The sequence below is a fragment of the Pygocentrus nattereri genome, chromosome 11, assembly GCF_015220715.1.
Source record: "Pygocentrus nattereri isolate fPygNat1 chromosome 11, fPygNat1.pri, whole genome shotgun sequence".
Classification (NCBI taxonomy): domain Eukaryota; kingdom Metazoa; phylum Chordata; class Actinopteri; order Characiformes; family Serrasalmidae; genus Pygocentrus; species Pygocentrus nattereri.
In genome coordinates, this window is record NC_051221.1 from 37,747,522 (window position 1) to 37,760,199 (window position 12,678).

At 40.3% G+C, this 12,678-nt stretch overlaps 1 protein-coding gene across 7 annotated transcripts in view; it reads right to left on the reverse strand.

Annotated features, from left to right (window-relative positions):
* Positions 1 to 12,678, reverse strand: part of anks1b (ankyrin repeat and sterile alpha motif domain containing 1B) — a 272,382-nt gene that overhangs the window by 49,400 nt on the left and 210,304 nt on the right. For all 7 annotated transcript variants that reach the window (XM_037543104.1, XM_037543101.1, XM_037543100.1 and 4 more), the window contains 2 exons: positions 8,087 to 8,185; positions 3,514 to 3,666 (listed from right to left, as the gene is read on the reverse strand). In XM_037543104.1, coding sequence (XP_037399001.1) covers positions 3,514 to 3,666; positions 8,087 to 8,185 — 252 coding nt within the window. The remainder of the gene's footprint in view (positions 1 to 3,513; positions 3,667 to 8,086; positions 8,186 to 12,678) is intronic.

Consider the following 12,678-nt stretch of genomic DNA (forward strand, 5'->3'; position numbering starts at 1 on the left):
CAGCTATATATTAGAGCAATATATTAGGAAATCCTTCTTTAATACCCTTCAGAATGTGGCTAGGAATGAACATGTAAAATTTCATGAATGCAGGTTTTCTACAAGCTGAGATTGTGATTTTAAAACATGCTTTTTGTTTTTTTTTACAATGGAAACATTGATATATGTATATTCCATGTAGTCACTGCAGATATTTGATATATGATGTGTGGTTGTTTCAAGTCTGGGTGGAGCCAATACTACAATACAATACAAAGTACAATACAATAAAGCTGTTAACTTTTAAAAACACAGTTAGACTCAAGTGGACGTGAACAGACTAAACATGCTGAAATAAAAATCTCTCTTTTGTGTTTTGAAATTATTACAATTTAAGAGAAGAAAAAAACAAACGGTTTGACAGAACATCATTTCTGCCTTGAAAAGTCACGGCGGAAGTGAAACAGTCTGAACCTTTTATAAAACAATTCATCTCAGCAATAAGTTGTGCTTGTTTTTAAAAAGTAGCTGAGGTGTTATGATTTATTTGGAAGAACAACATTTGGTGCCAGGTTCCTCCCTAATGGAAAGATTATTTAAATGCCTGATTTACTTTAATACAGATTTGATTACCTAAACCAGGTGCTGGATGATAACTGCAATGATTTCAGCTTATCCAATTATCAACGGGATTCCTCCAGGACAGGTTTGGAAACGGTTAAAAGAAAATACTGACATACACAAAATGCCCAGATAAACAGCTTCTTAATATCATTTCTTCAGGTGACTAGGACTTTTTGCATGGTACTGTATATCCTGAGCGAGTTAACGGTAATAGTGCTGGGGAAAAAAATATAATTCTTTAAATTTTACTTGATCTTTCAGTGCTATAAAATATGAGAGGTTCAGTAAAAAGTCTATAGTTCACACAATATATTTGTTTATTTATTTATTTATTTAGGTCCCTGATATAATTATGGAAAAATGTCATGCCACCCCTCTCTAATACACACATAAACATACACACACCCACACAAAATTAAGCATATCATGAAAATCATATAAACAAATACACATCAAAGCATAAACACAAAACCTGATTTTTGACTTCTGTTGCCCTCTAGTGGTGGAGGCTGTATTAGATCCTACTGCATCACTCCGTGAGCTACTTTAAACAGCGCGTGGGTGGTTTTGTGAGATGAAATCACAGCCCACGTCATTATATAATTCTCTCTCTCTCTCTCTCTCTCCCTCTTTTTCTCTTTCTGTCTCTCATGCTCATCATCTTGGCCCCAAGAGGAGCAATCAGGCACTAGGCTATAGTAATTGCGGTGGGATATGGACACCGGAAGAAACTTGAGACCACCCTGACACTAATGTGCCACAGAATATGTCATAGAGCACATCAAATGCTCTTCCCAATCAACATCACCACATGACCTCGCTCGCTTATCAAACTCTGAGTGCGACTGACACTCATCAGAGACCGCTAGCCAGCCTATAAGCACTGCCATTCTTTTCCACACAGCTATTCAGTAAAAGCACCAATGTTAAATTAACTCCTGTGGAGCTCATTTGAGCCTGCTTTTCCCAGAGTGAGACCATTTAAACGGGTGATTTCATTGTGCAAAATCTATTTCATTACACTCTCTCGTAATTCTGTTTTATACACAAGAACCAGAAGGCCTCTATTCAAGCCTTCTGATTGGCTGAGGAGGATGTATAACATTCTGGATGTGCTTGACTGAGAATAGTCTTAATTCCAGCCATTAAAGTACTACAGCATCATCAGGATGCATTCGAGAGGTAATTTGCACTTTTGGTTATGGAGGACTGCAAGCTAACAGGCTTTGAGTACTTCTGCAGTAAGATAACATCAGAGAAACAGCACTGCACTGTTACCTTCACAATGTGCCATTCGGTAATCATTACTGCCATACTGACCTTTGTAAAACTTACATTACTTATAAAATATAAGCTGCACTTATATTTTATTGTATTGCACTGAGGATTGTAGTTTATTGTATTGTATTTTATTGTATTGCATTGCATTGTATTGCACACAGTTCTGTGCTCAACTCTGTTCCTTTTCTCTTGGTGTCTACAGTGACTTTGTTTCTAGCCGTATCTGAGCTCAGGACTGTCTTTTTCTCTATGCTACTGGTAACTAGTAAAGATACTTTCTCTAGATAGACAAAGCAGTTCTTGTAAGCCACTCTGGATAAGACTGTCTGCTAAATGCTGTAAATCTAAATGTAAATGTACATTACAGAAGACTGTAATATGCAAATGAGCCATGTGACAAGCCACTACATTTTTAGAGCAAGTTGTGAGCATCCTGGCTAACCTTACAAGAATGCCTATATTTTGACCAATCACACCATGAAGGACTGGACATCAGTACATTCAATCCAATGACCTATATCCTACATTTTTCATGATTTCCTTTTTTCCCCCCAAATAGCATTTGTGTGGTTTGATGCACCAAAACCAGCCAGAATTCATGCTTACATGAGCATTTCCAGCCTATTTTTATCACTTAGAATTAAACAGGCTGTTTTTGTTACAGTGGCTTTAAAACTGATAAATGTAAGTTCTGTTCCGATTGGCTGTAACTGTTCTGTGTCAAAAAGCTGTCCATTTGAAACACTCCAAAGAACTTCATTATAAGTAGACGGAGCTAAACTGCTGTAGGCTGAATAGGTGGAAATGTGTAAGTGTGTAGGTTCTAGTGAACACCACAGAAACTATGAATTCATAACAGGCTGCTTTTGCAGCTTAGCTTCCATACAGTGGACAGTACCTTTTAAACTTTAACAATGTTAACATATTACTTTAAACTCCTTTATTTCAAAAAGTGAGAGACATTTGCATTTCCATGATATGAGCCCTTTAGAATAGTGGATAACATTATATTTGGATAGTACACTTTTTGTAGATACTTACCTTTAACTTTTTCAACTAAGTATCTGTTCAAATGTCTCATTTTTCCTTAACTTTAATCCTGACCATAAGCCTAACCTTACACTCAATCCAAAACCAAAATCTAACCCTAACTGTGATCCTAACCATCATCTACATCCTAACACTGACCCAAATGATGTTGAAAATCTATCAAAATAAACTGAGACCAAATATAACTTCAAAGGCCCACTGTAATACATCACAGTCACAGTGTGTAGCAGATCTATACTAGCTAAGTTTTACAATTCAACAGTAAGACAACAGACAAAACATTCATTACGTTCTCATGAAGAGATGATCTACTGTGGCAGCATTGTCAATCCAAAGAAAACTCCTGAAATGGCCAGAAAAGTGGCTCCAAACCTTGTCCTAGTAGCCTTCTCCTGCATATTTTAGTGTTATCCGTGCTGTAACGTAACTGCTGTAGAAAACATCACAATAGACAGAGCAGGTCTGCTCCAGGATGAGGCTCGTAACTTACTGAGCTACACTTCATCCAGACTACAACCTAGACATCGGTGACGGATCCTCGCGATCATAGCAAGTGATGTCATGAAACTAAGGACTTACGTTGATGAGTTCGATTTCCCAAATCTTCTTGACCAGCTCCATGGACGTGTAGCCATTGATGAGGAAGGATTTAGTGTAGTCTCCCAGTTCCAGAGACTCCAGCCACTCAGCCACTGAGGTGGGGTTATTGCCATCGTAGCCTATGGGCCGCACCTGACACACACACGAACATATAGTCATATCACCATGAACAGTGTTTATGCAGCAGTGCTTACTTATTGCATTTAATGAGTGTACATTCACACCAGTTATGGAGGTAAAGAGCTTCAGCAGCAGACTCATGGGTTGATCATTGCTTTTTCCATGTCTGGTTTGTTTTCTTGGCTCAGGCAGGCAGGTATTCACGTCAACGCGGGATGAATCATTTAATTTGAAGACCATGTGATCAATGAACATCAAAGTAGTTTTAATGTTCTGCACAAGGTCAGCTATTTTTAAACATTCACTACGAACAAAGGCACCTGTAATATGTTGCCTGTCAGCAATGCTGTAGTGATGCAAGCTCATGCAGATATGCGCCCACGCTGTCCACTTAGAACAGAAGTTTTAAATATAGACCTTGAATCCAGTTTGTGGTCCAGGATTTTGTAATTACTGCTAAGTGACACTAGATTGCCAATCCAGGTAACCACCAGTGTACAAAAATGTGGTGTTTAGTGAATGCATTTGTTTGTTTTCTCATTTGTGGAATATGTTTATGTGACTTGGACTGTGAATACAAGCCCTGCACAAAAACTGCTGCTTCTGTGCCTGGCCCATCACATCCCCTGTGTGTTACTGGCTTTTCTGACAAAGAGGAGAACGAGAGAGAGAGAGAGAGAGAGAGAGAGAATTTGCTGTCTCTTTTACTCTGCTTTTGAGGTGCAAGCTGAGAGAGAAAGTGCTGACTCCAGCTGAAAGTTTCTTTCCTCTCAGTGCAAGCCTGCTTATCTCCATAAGATTTCCACACATACACCACCAGCAGCACCAGCGAATGTGACGGATCTGTCATCTTTTTTATTGCTGAATCTCCTTTTGTTCATTACACTCACTCAATTACATTTGCATTCATCAAATTCAGTGAGTAAATTCTGAATAAAGAACAGCAGACAGTATTACAGGTTCCACGTGCATACCGTATGCTGCATAACTGATTTTATGAAATATTCATATTGAGATAAGATGGAGAAATAAGATAAAGCAAAGCCACTGTTCGTATTGCACAGCCCTGATAAACACAAACATGCAGTCTTTGATTTTCTGCACATCCGGCTGGGTCGAATTCTGAACAAAGCTGGCTGATGTGTGCGTGAGTTACGTTGTGCTCAACTATTTCTGTTGCTTGTAGTGGTACGTGGTGGCGGCATGGAGCTATGCATGGTTGGCATGGCGACCGCGGTGCTGGCGAAAATGAATGATCAAAACAAAGCTGTAGCAGTGTATATTGTTTATTTAAGGTGGAATAGGGCAGGAGAACACTCTGTATGCTTTTATTTTTTTCTTGTATAATGGTGGGTTTAATGGGAAGTATGACATCCATGGCACCCCATGAAATTAACGACAAAAGCTGGGAAAAGCGAACTCTTGATGGAGCTTTACCACCACGGTCTGCAGAAAAAATCCGCTGAATTTTCCTTCGCTGCTCCATTGAAAACAGTGTAAAATCTGATATGCCGTCGTCTGTCTAACCGCAAACATGTGAACGCAGAATTAGTCTCTCTAAGCTCACACAATCTTCCGCTCGGTTCTTTCTCTGCATCTGATTGTCAAGGTCAGTGGGAGTGGAAGGTTATTCAGGACATTGGAGAGATTTATTTGGTATCAGGGCATATGAACACACACACACACACAAACACACACACACAGCACTGAGAGCGGCTCTAGTGGATTACTGCAGTATTGGGGGTCTTAGACTGAGCGCTCTTCTCTCTGGTGGGGGGTTTAGTGTGTATATGTGTGTGTGCATGAGAGTGTGTAATGACAGTGGGTGGGTACCATGAAATCTCCTCTAGTAATGAAATTTGTAGCACAGATGTAACTTACACACACATAATTCCAGTAAACAATTATGTGTAAAACTTTGGGCACCCCTGGCCAAGTTATATAGTCTGTTGATTTTTAAAGTGAGACAAAGTAAATATAACGCCTGCAGCAAACTATTAAAATAACATTTTTTATGCAGACGTTAAGGCACAGGTAAAATAAAAGTAATAGTGACATGTGAAAAGTATGAACACCCTCCTGAAAACACACCCGTTGGCAGACATAACAGCTTGCAAATGTTTTATGTAGTCAGCCAGGTGTCTTGCTATTCTTGTTTGAGGAATTTTCACCTTACTCTTCTTTGCAGAATGACTGTAGTTCTGACATTCTTTCGGTCGCCTTGTTTGCATAGCATGTTAACGGGCCACCCTGAGATTTTCAATGATAGTCAAAGTCAGGAGGCTGTGAGAGGCCTTTCCAAAAGCTTCAGCTTGTGTTTCTTGAACTAGTTCTTGGTGGATTTTGAGGTATGTTTAGGATCATTGTCTTCTCGCAGAGGACAGACACTTTTCAGTTTCAGTTTCTTGACTGTCACATTTACTTCCAGAATATGTTCATATTTCGTGCAGTTCATTCTTCAAAAAAGCATAATAAATCCACCCCATGCTCCTTTCTTTCTCTGAGCATACCTTTAGTGATTGTGGCCAACGAGCTCCACACCAACCCTTTCACAGCTCACACTGACAATTCTTGACCTGCCTAACTGCTCCCAATGAGCCAATTAAGGTCTAACAAGTTCACTTCTGAGAAAGAGGTTCAGACTTTTGTACATGCCACAATTTCTAATTATTTATTTATTTATTTTAAAGTCAGAGGTGGCAAACCGCTGTCCTAGAGTGGTGGTGTCCAGCACAGCTTGGTGATTTTCTTGCTCTTAAGACCAACTGAACATACCAATTAACTTCCGAGTTAAATTTGCTGTGTGTGAGTAGAAAAATGACGTCATCTCTTTTTCAAGTTAATTCATTATAAAGTAATCGTGCATTAACATTTGCAGAAAAAACTGCAGGGGTTGTGTTAACTTCTTTTCATCAAGAAATTTGACCAGGTGCGACATTTGGTCATGGGAGCCCAACTTTTTGCATACAACTCACTTCATAAAACAAAACTGCTTTTATGTCTATTTCCAGAATATAAGTGATATATAGATGGGCAACACATTCAAGAAAAACCTGAATAGATGAGTGGAGAAATATGCACATGCTTTCAGACAGGTTAATCTGCGTGGTATGATACAGTTAAGCAACTAACATCCTACCATGCTCTGAGACGTACTGTATAAAAATGCTGAACAGGCAGAGTTGACTAATTTTTGATCAAGATAGCCAGAGGAAAAGATCTAAGCGACTTTGAAAAAGGGTTCATTATTGGGGCACGGATGGCAGAAGCTTCAGCCATAAAGACGGCTCAACTGCTCCAACAGGGACAGTGATTAAAGTGACATTTAGATATATGGGAACGATCAATAACACAGGCTGTGTTCAAAAGTGCACATTCAGAGAGTGTGATGCTCCAACATTAGTATGATATGTAAGAAAAATAAAATAGCAATAGTTTCTCAGGTGAGAATGTCAGTGCAGGACGTGATCAGACTGAGTCAGCGAGGACAGTCTGTCCACACCTACACAGAGGGATCTTATAGTACAGCTGCAGCGCATAAACAGCTCATTACACAGACACATACACATCTGAGAGTTCAGTTCTGTGAAAACCAGACGCTGATCTACAGAGATGTGGAAAAAAGTGATTATTCCTTCACCACATTCTACACAAGTGGGTGAGTGCATGAGTACCCCACACCAGGAGAACAGGCCTGAATGCTACAGTGTCAGCTGATGCTTTTTGCTTACATGCTTTGGTCCACTTGTCCTCTTAAGGACAAGTAGGGAGGATCCTTCATCCTATGATGTATCATCTCTGTCCTGATGGTAGTGGGTCTCTTCTAGGATAACAACTGAGTGGTTTGACGAGCATAAAAATGATGTAAATCATATTGTGTTTCAAATTAATGCCGTTCTATTCATCCAGTAATAGATCCAGTAGAATCTTTGCCATGGTGCTCTAAAACTGATCTGGCAGCTCTATTTTTCTTAAATTTTCTCACTTGTCTGTGCATTTTCTTTTTTTTAATGGGCATATCAGAGATTTCTAAGCCAGGCTTTAGACGGTATCTGAATGACGGTGATTTACAGGACCAGACCAGTACAGTGATGAGGTTCTGGTCACTTCAAGTCTACCAGTATTTTCTGTATGTTTGCATATTATTTCAATTTAGACTCTCTACTGTTTTGTCTCAGTATCAGCCATGCAGCATTCCACTGTATAAAGAGAATACCATGTGCCACTCTTCTCTCTGTTTAGAATTGATGTGCTAAATTGATCAATTTATCATTTGTCATCTATATTATACAATGTGTAAAACAATTCAAGTTAAAATGAATTTTTAATTGATGTTCTCACTAGTGAAAGCCAAAAAAAGACTGAGGGGGGCATCTAGCACTCAACTTGCACACAGAATGACCTCTCTGTGACTGATGATCAGTGTACTCACCCTTGGCAGTAGGCGGATGGCCTGTAGGAGGCGCTGTCTGTGGGCAGAATTTAGAATCCCGATCTCCAGTAAGTCCTGGTCCTCCACCACATTACTACCCTGCATGAGAAAATGAATCACTCTATCAGTCAACTAATTCATGAATCAATCACCACCAATCAGGTAATCAATGTGCTGATCAATCATAAACTAGCAGGTGATGAAATAAAGAGCAAAAATATTTGGTAAGTTGGTAAGAATGTAGATTACAGAGTGACCGAGAGCGGTGGTGGTCCAGCAGCCAGAGAACTGGGGTGGGGGGTTGTGGATTTAATCACCTTAGATGAGATTCTTAATTCTGAGTGCTGGCTGGCTGCATCTTCTGTTTACAAGTTTGCGAAACAAAATGCACCACAATGAAAAATGCCTTTGTGCAAGGAGAACTCAGCTCTTGTTCACAGCTGTAAGGTTGACAAATGTGAAAGCAAAGGCATGCTTACACGCTCATTGATTCAGAACCATCAACATGATGGTTTCATTACACCTGTCTCCTCTTCTGGATCTGCAACGCACAAACCCAAAGCACCATACACACAATCAGCATCATCAATCCTTTGCTTCATGCTGCGCATCACCTTTAATGACCTTTCCATAAACCCTGTCAGACCAATCAGCCTGGCATCCGGCAGAGACCTGAGCAAGCACGCATTAACACATAATATCCTGAACTGTCTAGTGCCCTACTACACACTCTATCAAACAAAGTAAGAGGGAGGGAGGGAAAGAGAAACAGTGAGATCAGACAGGTGATAAAGTTGACAATCATGTTGATCTTGGCCTTGCTACATGAAATGTGAATAACCTTGGAGACGATGCTTGTGCAGTAACTGATTAAATGAACCCTGAACAGTCTAGAGCAGTGGCACCCAGACGAATGGCTGGACCAATACGCGTCCACAGGTGCACTCTAAAAAAGATGGTTCTTAGAGGGTTCTTTAGTACAGAAAATGGTTCTGTATAGAACCACGAACAAGCAAAAATGCTCTGCAAGATTAAACGGTTTGTGCATCATGAAAGCTTCTTCAAATTGATGGAAAATGTGTTGTAGACGGAGACCTTTTTGAAAAGGTTTCTATATAGCACCAACAAGGGGGGGGGGGCGTATTCTTATTATGTCACACTTACAACAACAGAGGAACCATTCTTGGTGCTATGTAGAACCCTTTTCAAAATGGTTCCATAAAGAAGCATCTCCAGCACATTCTCCATCAATTTGAAGATCCATTTACAATCCAAAGAACCCTGTAATCATGCAAAGGGTTCTTTGAATGTTCATGGTTCTATACAGAACTACTTCCTTTACTAAAGAACCCTTGACGAACCATCTTTTTAAGTGTGTATGACTAATGACTGTGTTGGGCTCTTCAAGAAGACATGAGGTCCAGGAGAACATTTTTTGTTCATCAACTAACCTTGGACAAATCCCAAATCTACCCATAGATTATGGGCTGGAGGTTAGGGATCTGGCCCTGTGAGCGGAAGGTTGCCGGTTCGATCCCCAGGGCCGACAGTCCATGACTGAGGTATCCTTGAGCAAGACACCTAACCCCCAACTGCTCCCCGGGTGCCGTGGATAGGGCTGCCCACCGCTCCGGGCAAGTGTGCTCACTGCCCCCTAGTGTGTGTGTGTTCACTAGTGTGTATGTGGTGTTTCACTTCATGGATGGGTTAAATGCGGAGGTGGAATTTCCCCGGTTGTGGGATCAAAAAAGTATCACTTATTTTAACTGAAGCATCTTCATCATCTCATTTCACCCTCCCACCCCTGCAGCATGCCTTTGTCTTAGTCTCAGTTTGAGACATTACACTACAGATGCACACGGAGCATCTGATGTCCACTGCATGTACAAGCTGGCCACAGGCATTTGTCAGCTGCTTTTTGAGTGGCTATGTTCATGTGTATGCATTTCAATGCACTGGCTTAAATCAGTCTGATAGGAGGCCTACTTTTGCAAACAGGACCCGCTCTGTGAGCCGTGCTGAGTCTCTCAGGGCAAGATACGATAGCTAGACTAAAAAAGCAACAATCACATCAAGCATTCAACACACTGCAAAAATGATGTCTCAGCAAGTAGTAGACATATTTATGACATCTTAAATGTCATCAATATATTTAATATTTCTCCTTATGAGACTTATACAGAATATTTTTAATAATAATAATGTTTTTCAGCCTTTTACCTTCTATCTGTGTCTCTTTTCTTTCAGTCCTTCTAGTAAATTCAATTTACCCAGCACTTTCACCATCCAAGAAAGCTTCATAAGGATAATTAAAAAAGTAATATAACGCAGGCACATACAAAATATAACACAATACACATCACTACAGACTAAACAGATCTGTGTATAAGACGTGCATATCACAAAATAGATTTAGAACTACTGTATATTCAGGAACAGTAAAGTATGCACAGAGAATCTGCAATATGTGTCTCTATAGGGCAATATGCGCCAAGCGTGTGTGGAATTTCATTAAAGTGATGGGTGCTGAACACAACTAGGTAACCTCATTTAACAAGAACGCCACCATGGTTACAAATCACGCCCCTTTATAAACATGCAGAACATCAGTTACCTTGGACAAGTAGGCAAATAAGTAACCATGGCAATAAATACCATGATGCAACACATAAAAGTGGATTCTTCTCAAAAATAGACCAGATAAAAATAGCATTACCAGAGCAGAACGCAGACCCTCTCCCATTAGAAATAGAGTCTTCTGAAGTCCCACTGTACATGTCAAACTTTTAGAGAGTGCTGATCTAGGATCAGCATCCCCTCACTAGGAGGGCATTCGTTTGTGCGTGAAAGGCAAAGACTGATCTAAGATTAGTGGCACAGGCCGACGCTACTCACAAGCTGGTAGGAAATGGATGTCTCAGTAGGGCTGAACATCTATTCTTCTCAACGACACAAAGCTGTTTTTATCAGAAAGCAAAGACCTTGGCCAGTTCTCACTCTATTAGCTGGAGTGTTCTGACTTCCCCTGCTTACATGTAGAGCAAGGCCACCACGCACCAGCACTGAAGTGGCGGAACATGAGAAGAAGCTTTATAGCTTCCCAGCTTCATCAAAGACTGGAAAATACTGCGGCAAAGCAGCGGCACGCCATTCAATATTAATCATATCTGAAGGCATTTCAGTGGGGCTCACTCCATCAGATATTTATACCAAATGAGAGGCAGGAACGGGCAGATCGAGACTGGCAAGGCGGGGTGGGAAAGAGAGAAAGGGAGGAAGAGTCTTTATGAGGTTCTTTCAGACGTCCCAGTCATCCGGAGCTTGCTGGAGCAAACAGATAGCGCAGTCTTACATAATAATGAGCTACTGATAGAGCAGGTGCAGGCGTGTTTGTGTGTGTGTGTGTATGTGTTTGTGTTTGTGAAGGTACTTTTCAGCTAGCTTCATCCTTTTCATTACTGTTCAGTATGCCCAGGCAACTTTGCATTTTCTTAAATCCAGTGTTTTAAAAGTCTACTGATGTCTAAAGACGTTTAAGAGAGCCTGAAAGGCAGAAGAGTTCAGTGCTCTTGCTGCTAATTGATGAGACGGCCTGTCATGGCTAACAAAAATGCTCTAATGCACAACACGAAGATGCAACTATCCTGAAACTCTTGTGGAAGCACTGCACCCCCTTAGAGGGCACTGTCTGTTCAGAACATTTTAATGCCAGTCTGAAGAAGATTTACATTCCAGCAAAAAGAAATCTTGCACATGGTTCATTATATATTTACAGCCCTATTACCTAAATCATAGTACTGTGCAAGACTAAGAGACCACCCTTTCATTTATTTAATTCCCAGTCTAAACGTTCATGAAATACAAGTTGTTCATTTTTCAGCATTTGGAAATGAGCAGAAAATTACAACTGAAGCCTTCATTTTTTCTTTAGTACTTTGGGTGTCCACCTTCGCCTTTATTTCAGTGTTCATTCCATTCAGGAGACTTGCTTTCAGTTTTTCAAAGAATTCCGTAAATTTAGTCTTAGAAGTTTGCTGGGGTTTTCTCTTTCTCATAAACAAATGAATCCCAAACACATTCAGTGATGTTTCTCAGATGATCTACTTTGAGTTCTCTCCTTTTTTCAGTAACATCTGCTTGACAGCTGCACAATGTTGAGTTGTCCTCAAAGTGGAAGGATGGACAGAAACACCTGTGGATTTTTTTCAGATCTGACACAAGAGTGGAGCTTGATTTTCTCCTCTTCCTCAAAGATGAACGCTTTAAATACTGTTTGCCTGATTTTGGTGGTTTATCAGGTCTTGCTGAACTGCAGTTTTGAAAACTCCTGTTTTTTCACTTATTTTCCTCTGGCTGCCCCCTTCCCCTTTCCCCTTCTAACACCTACTCTTCTCAGAAATATCTCCTTTAGTCATTTTAGATGCATATGAAAAAGAAAAGGCAGCTAAGGTGTGTGTGTGTGGGGGGGGTAGTTGCTTGTGTCAATGTTTGAGGTGACCAGAGGTGGATAGAGTAGCACAAATCCATACTTGAGTAGAAGTATTGATACTTGGTTGAAGTAGAAGTACTAATACTGAAAGCAGATTACTTTA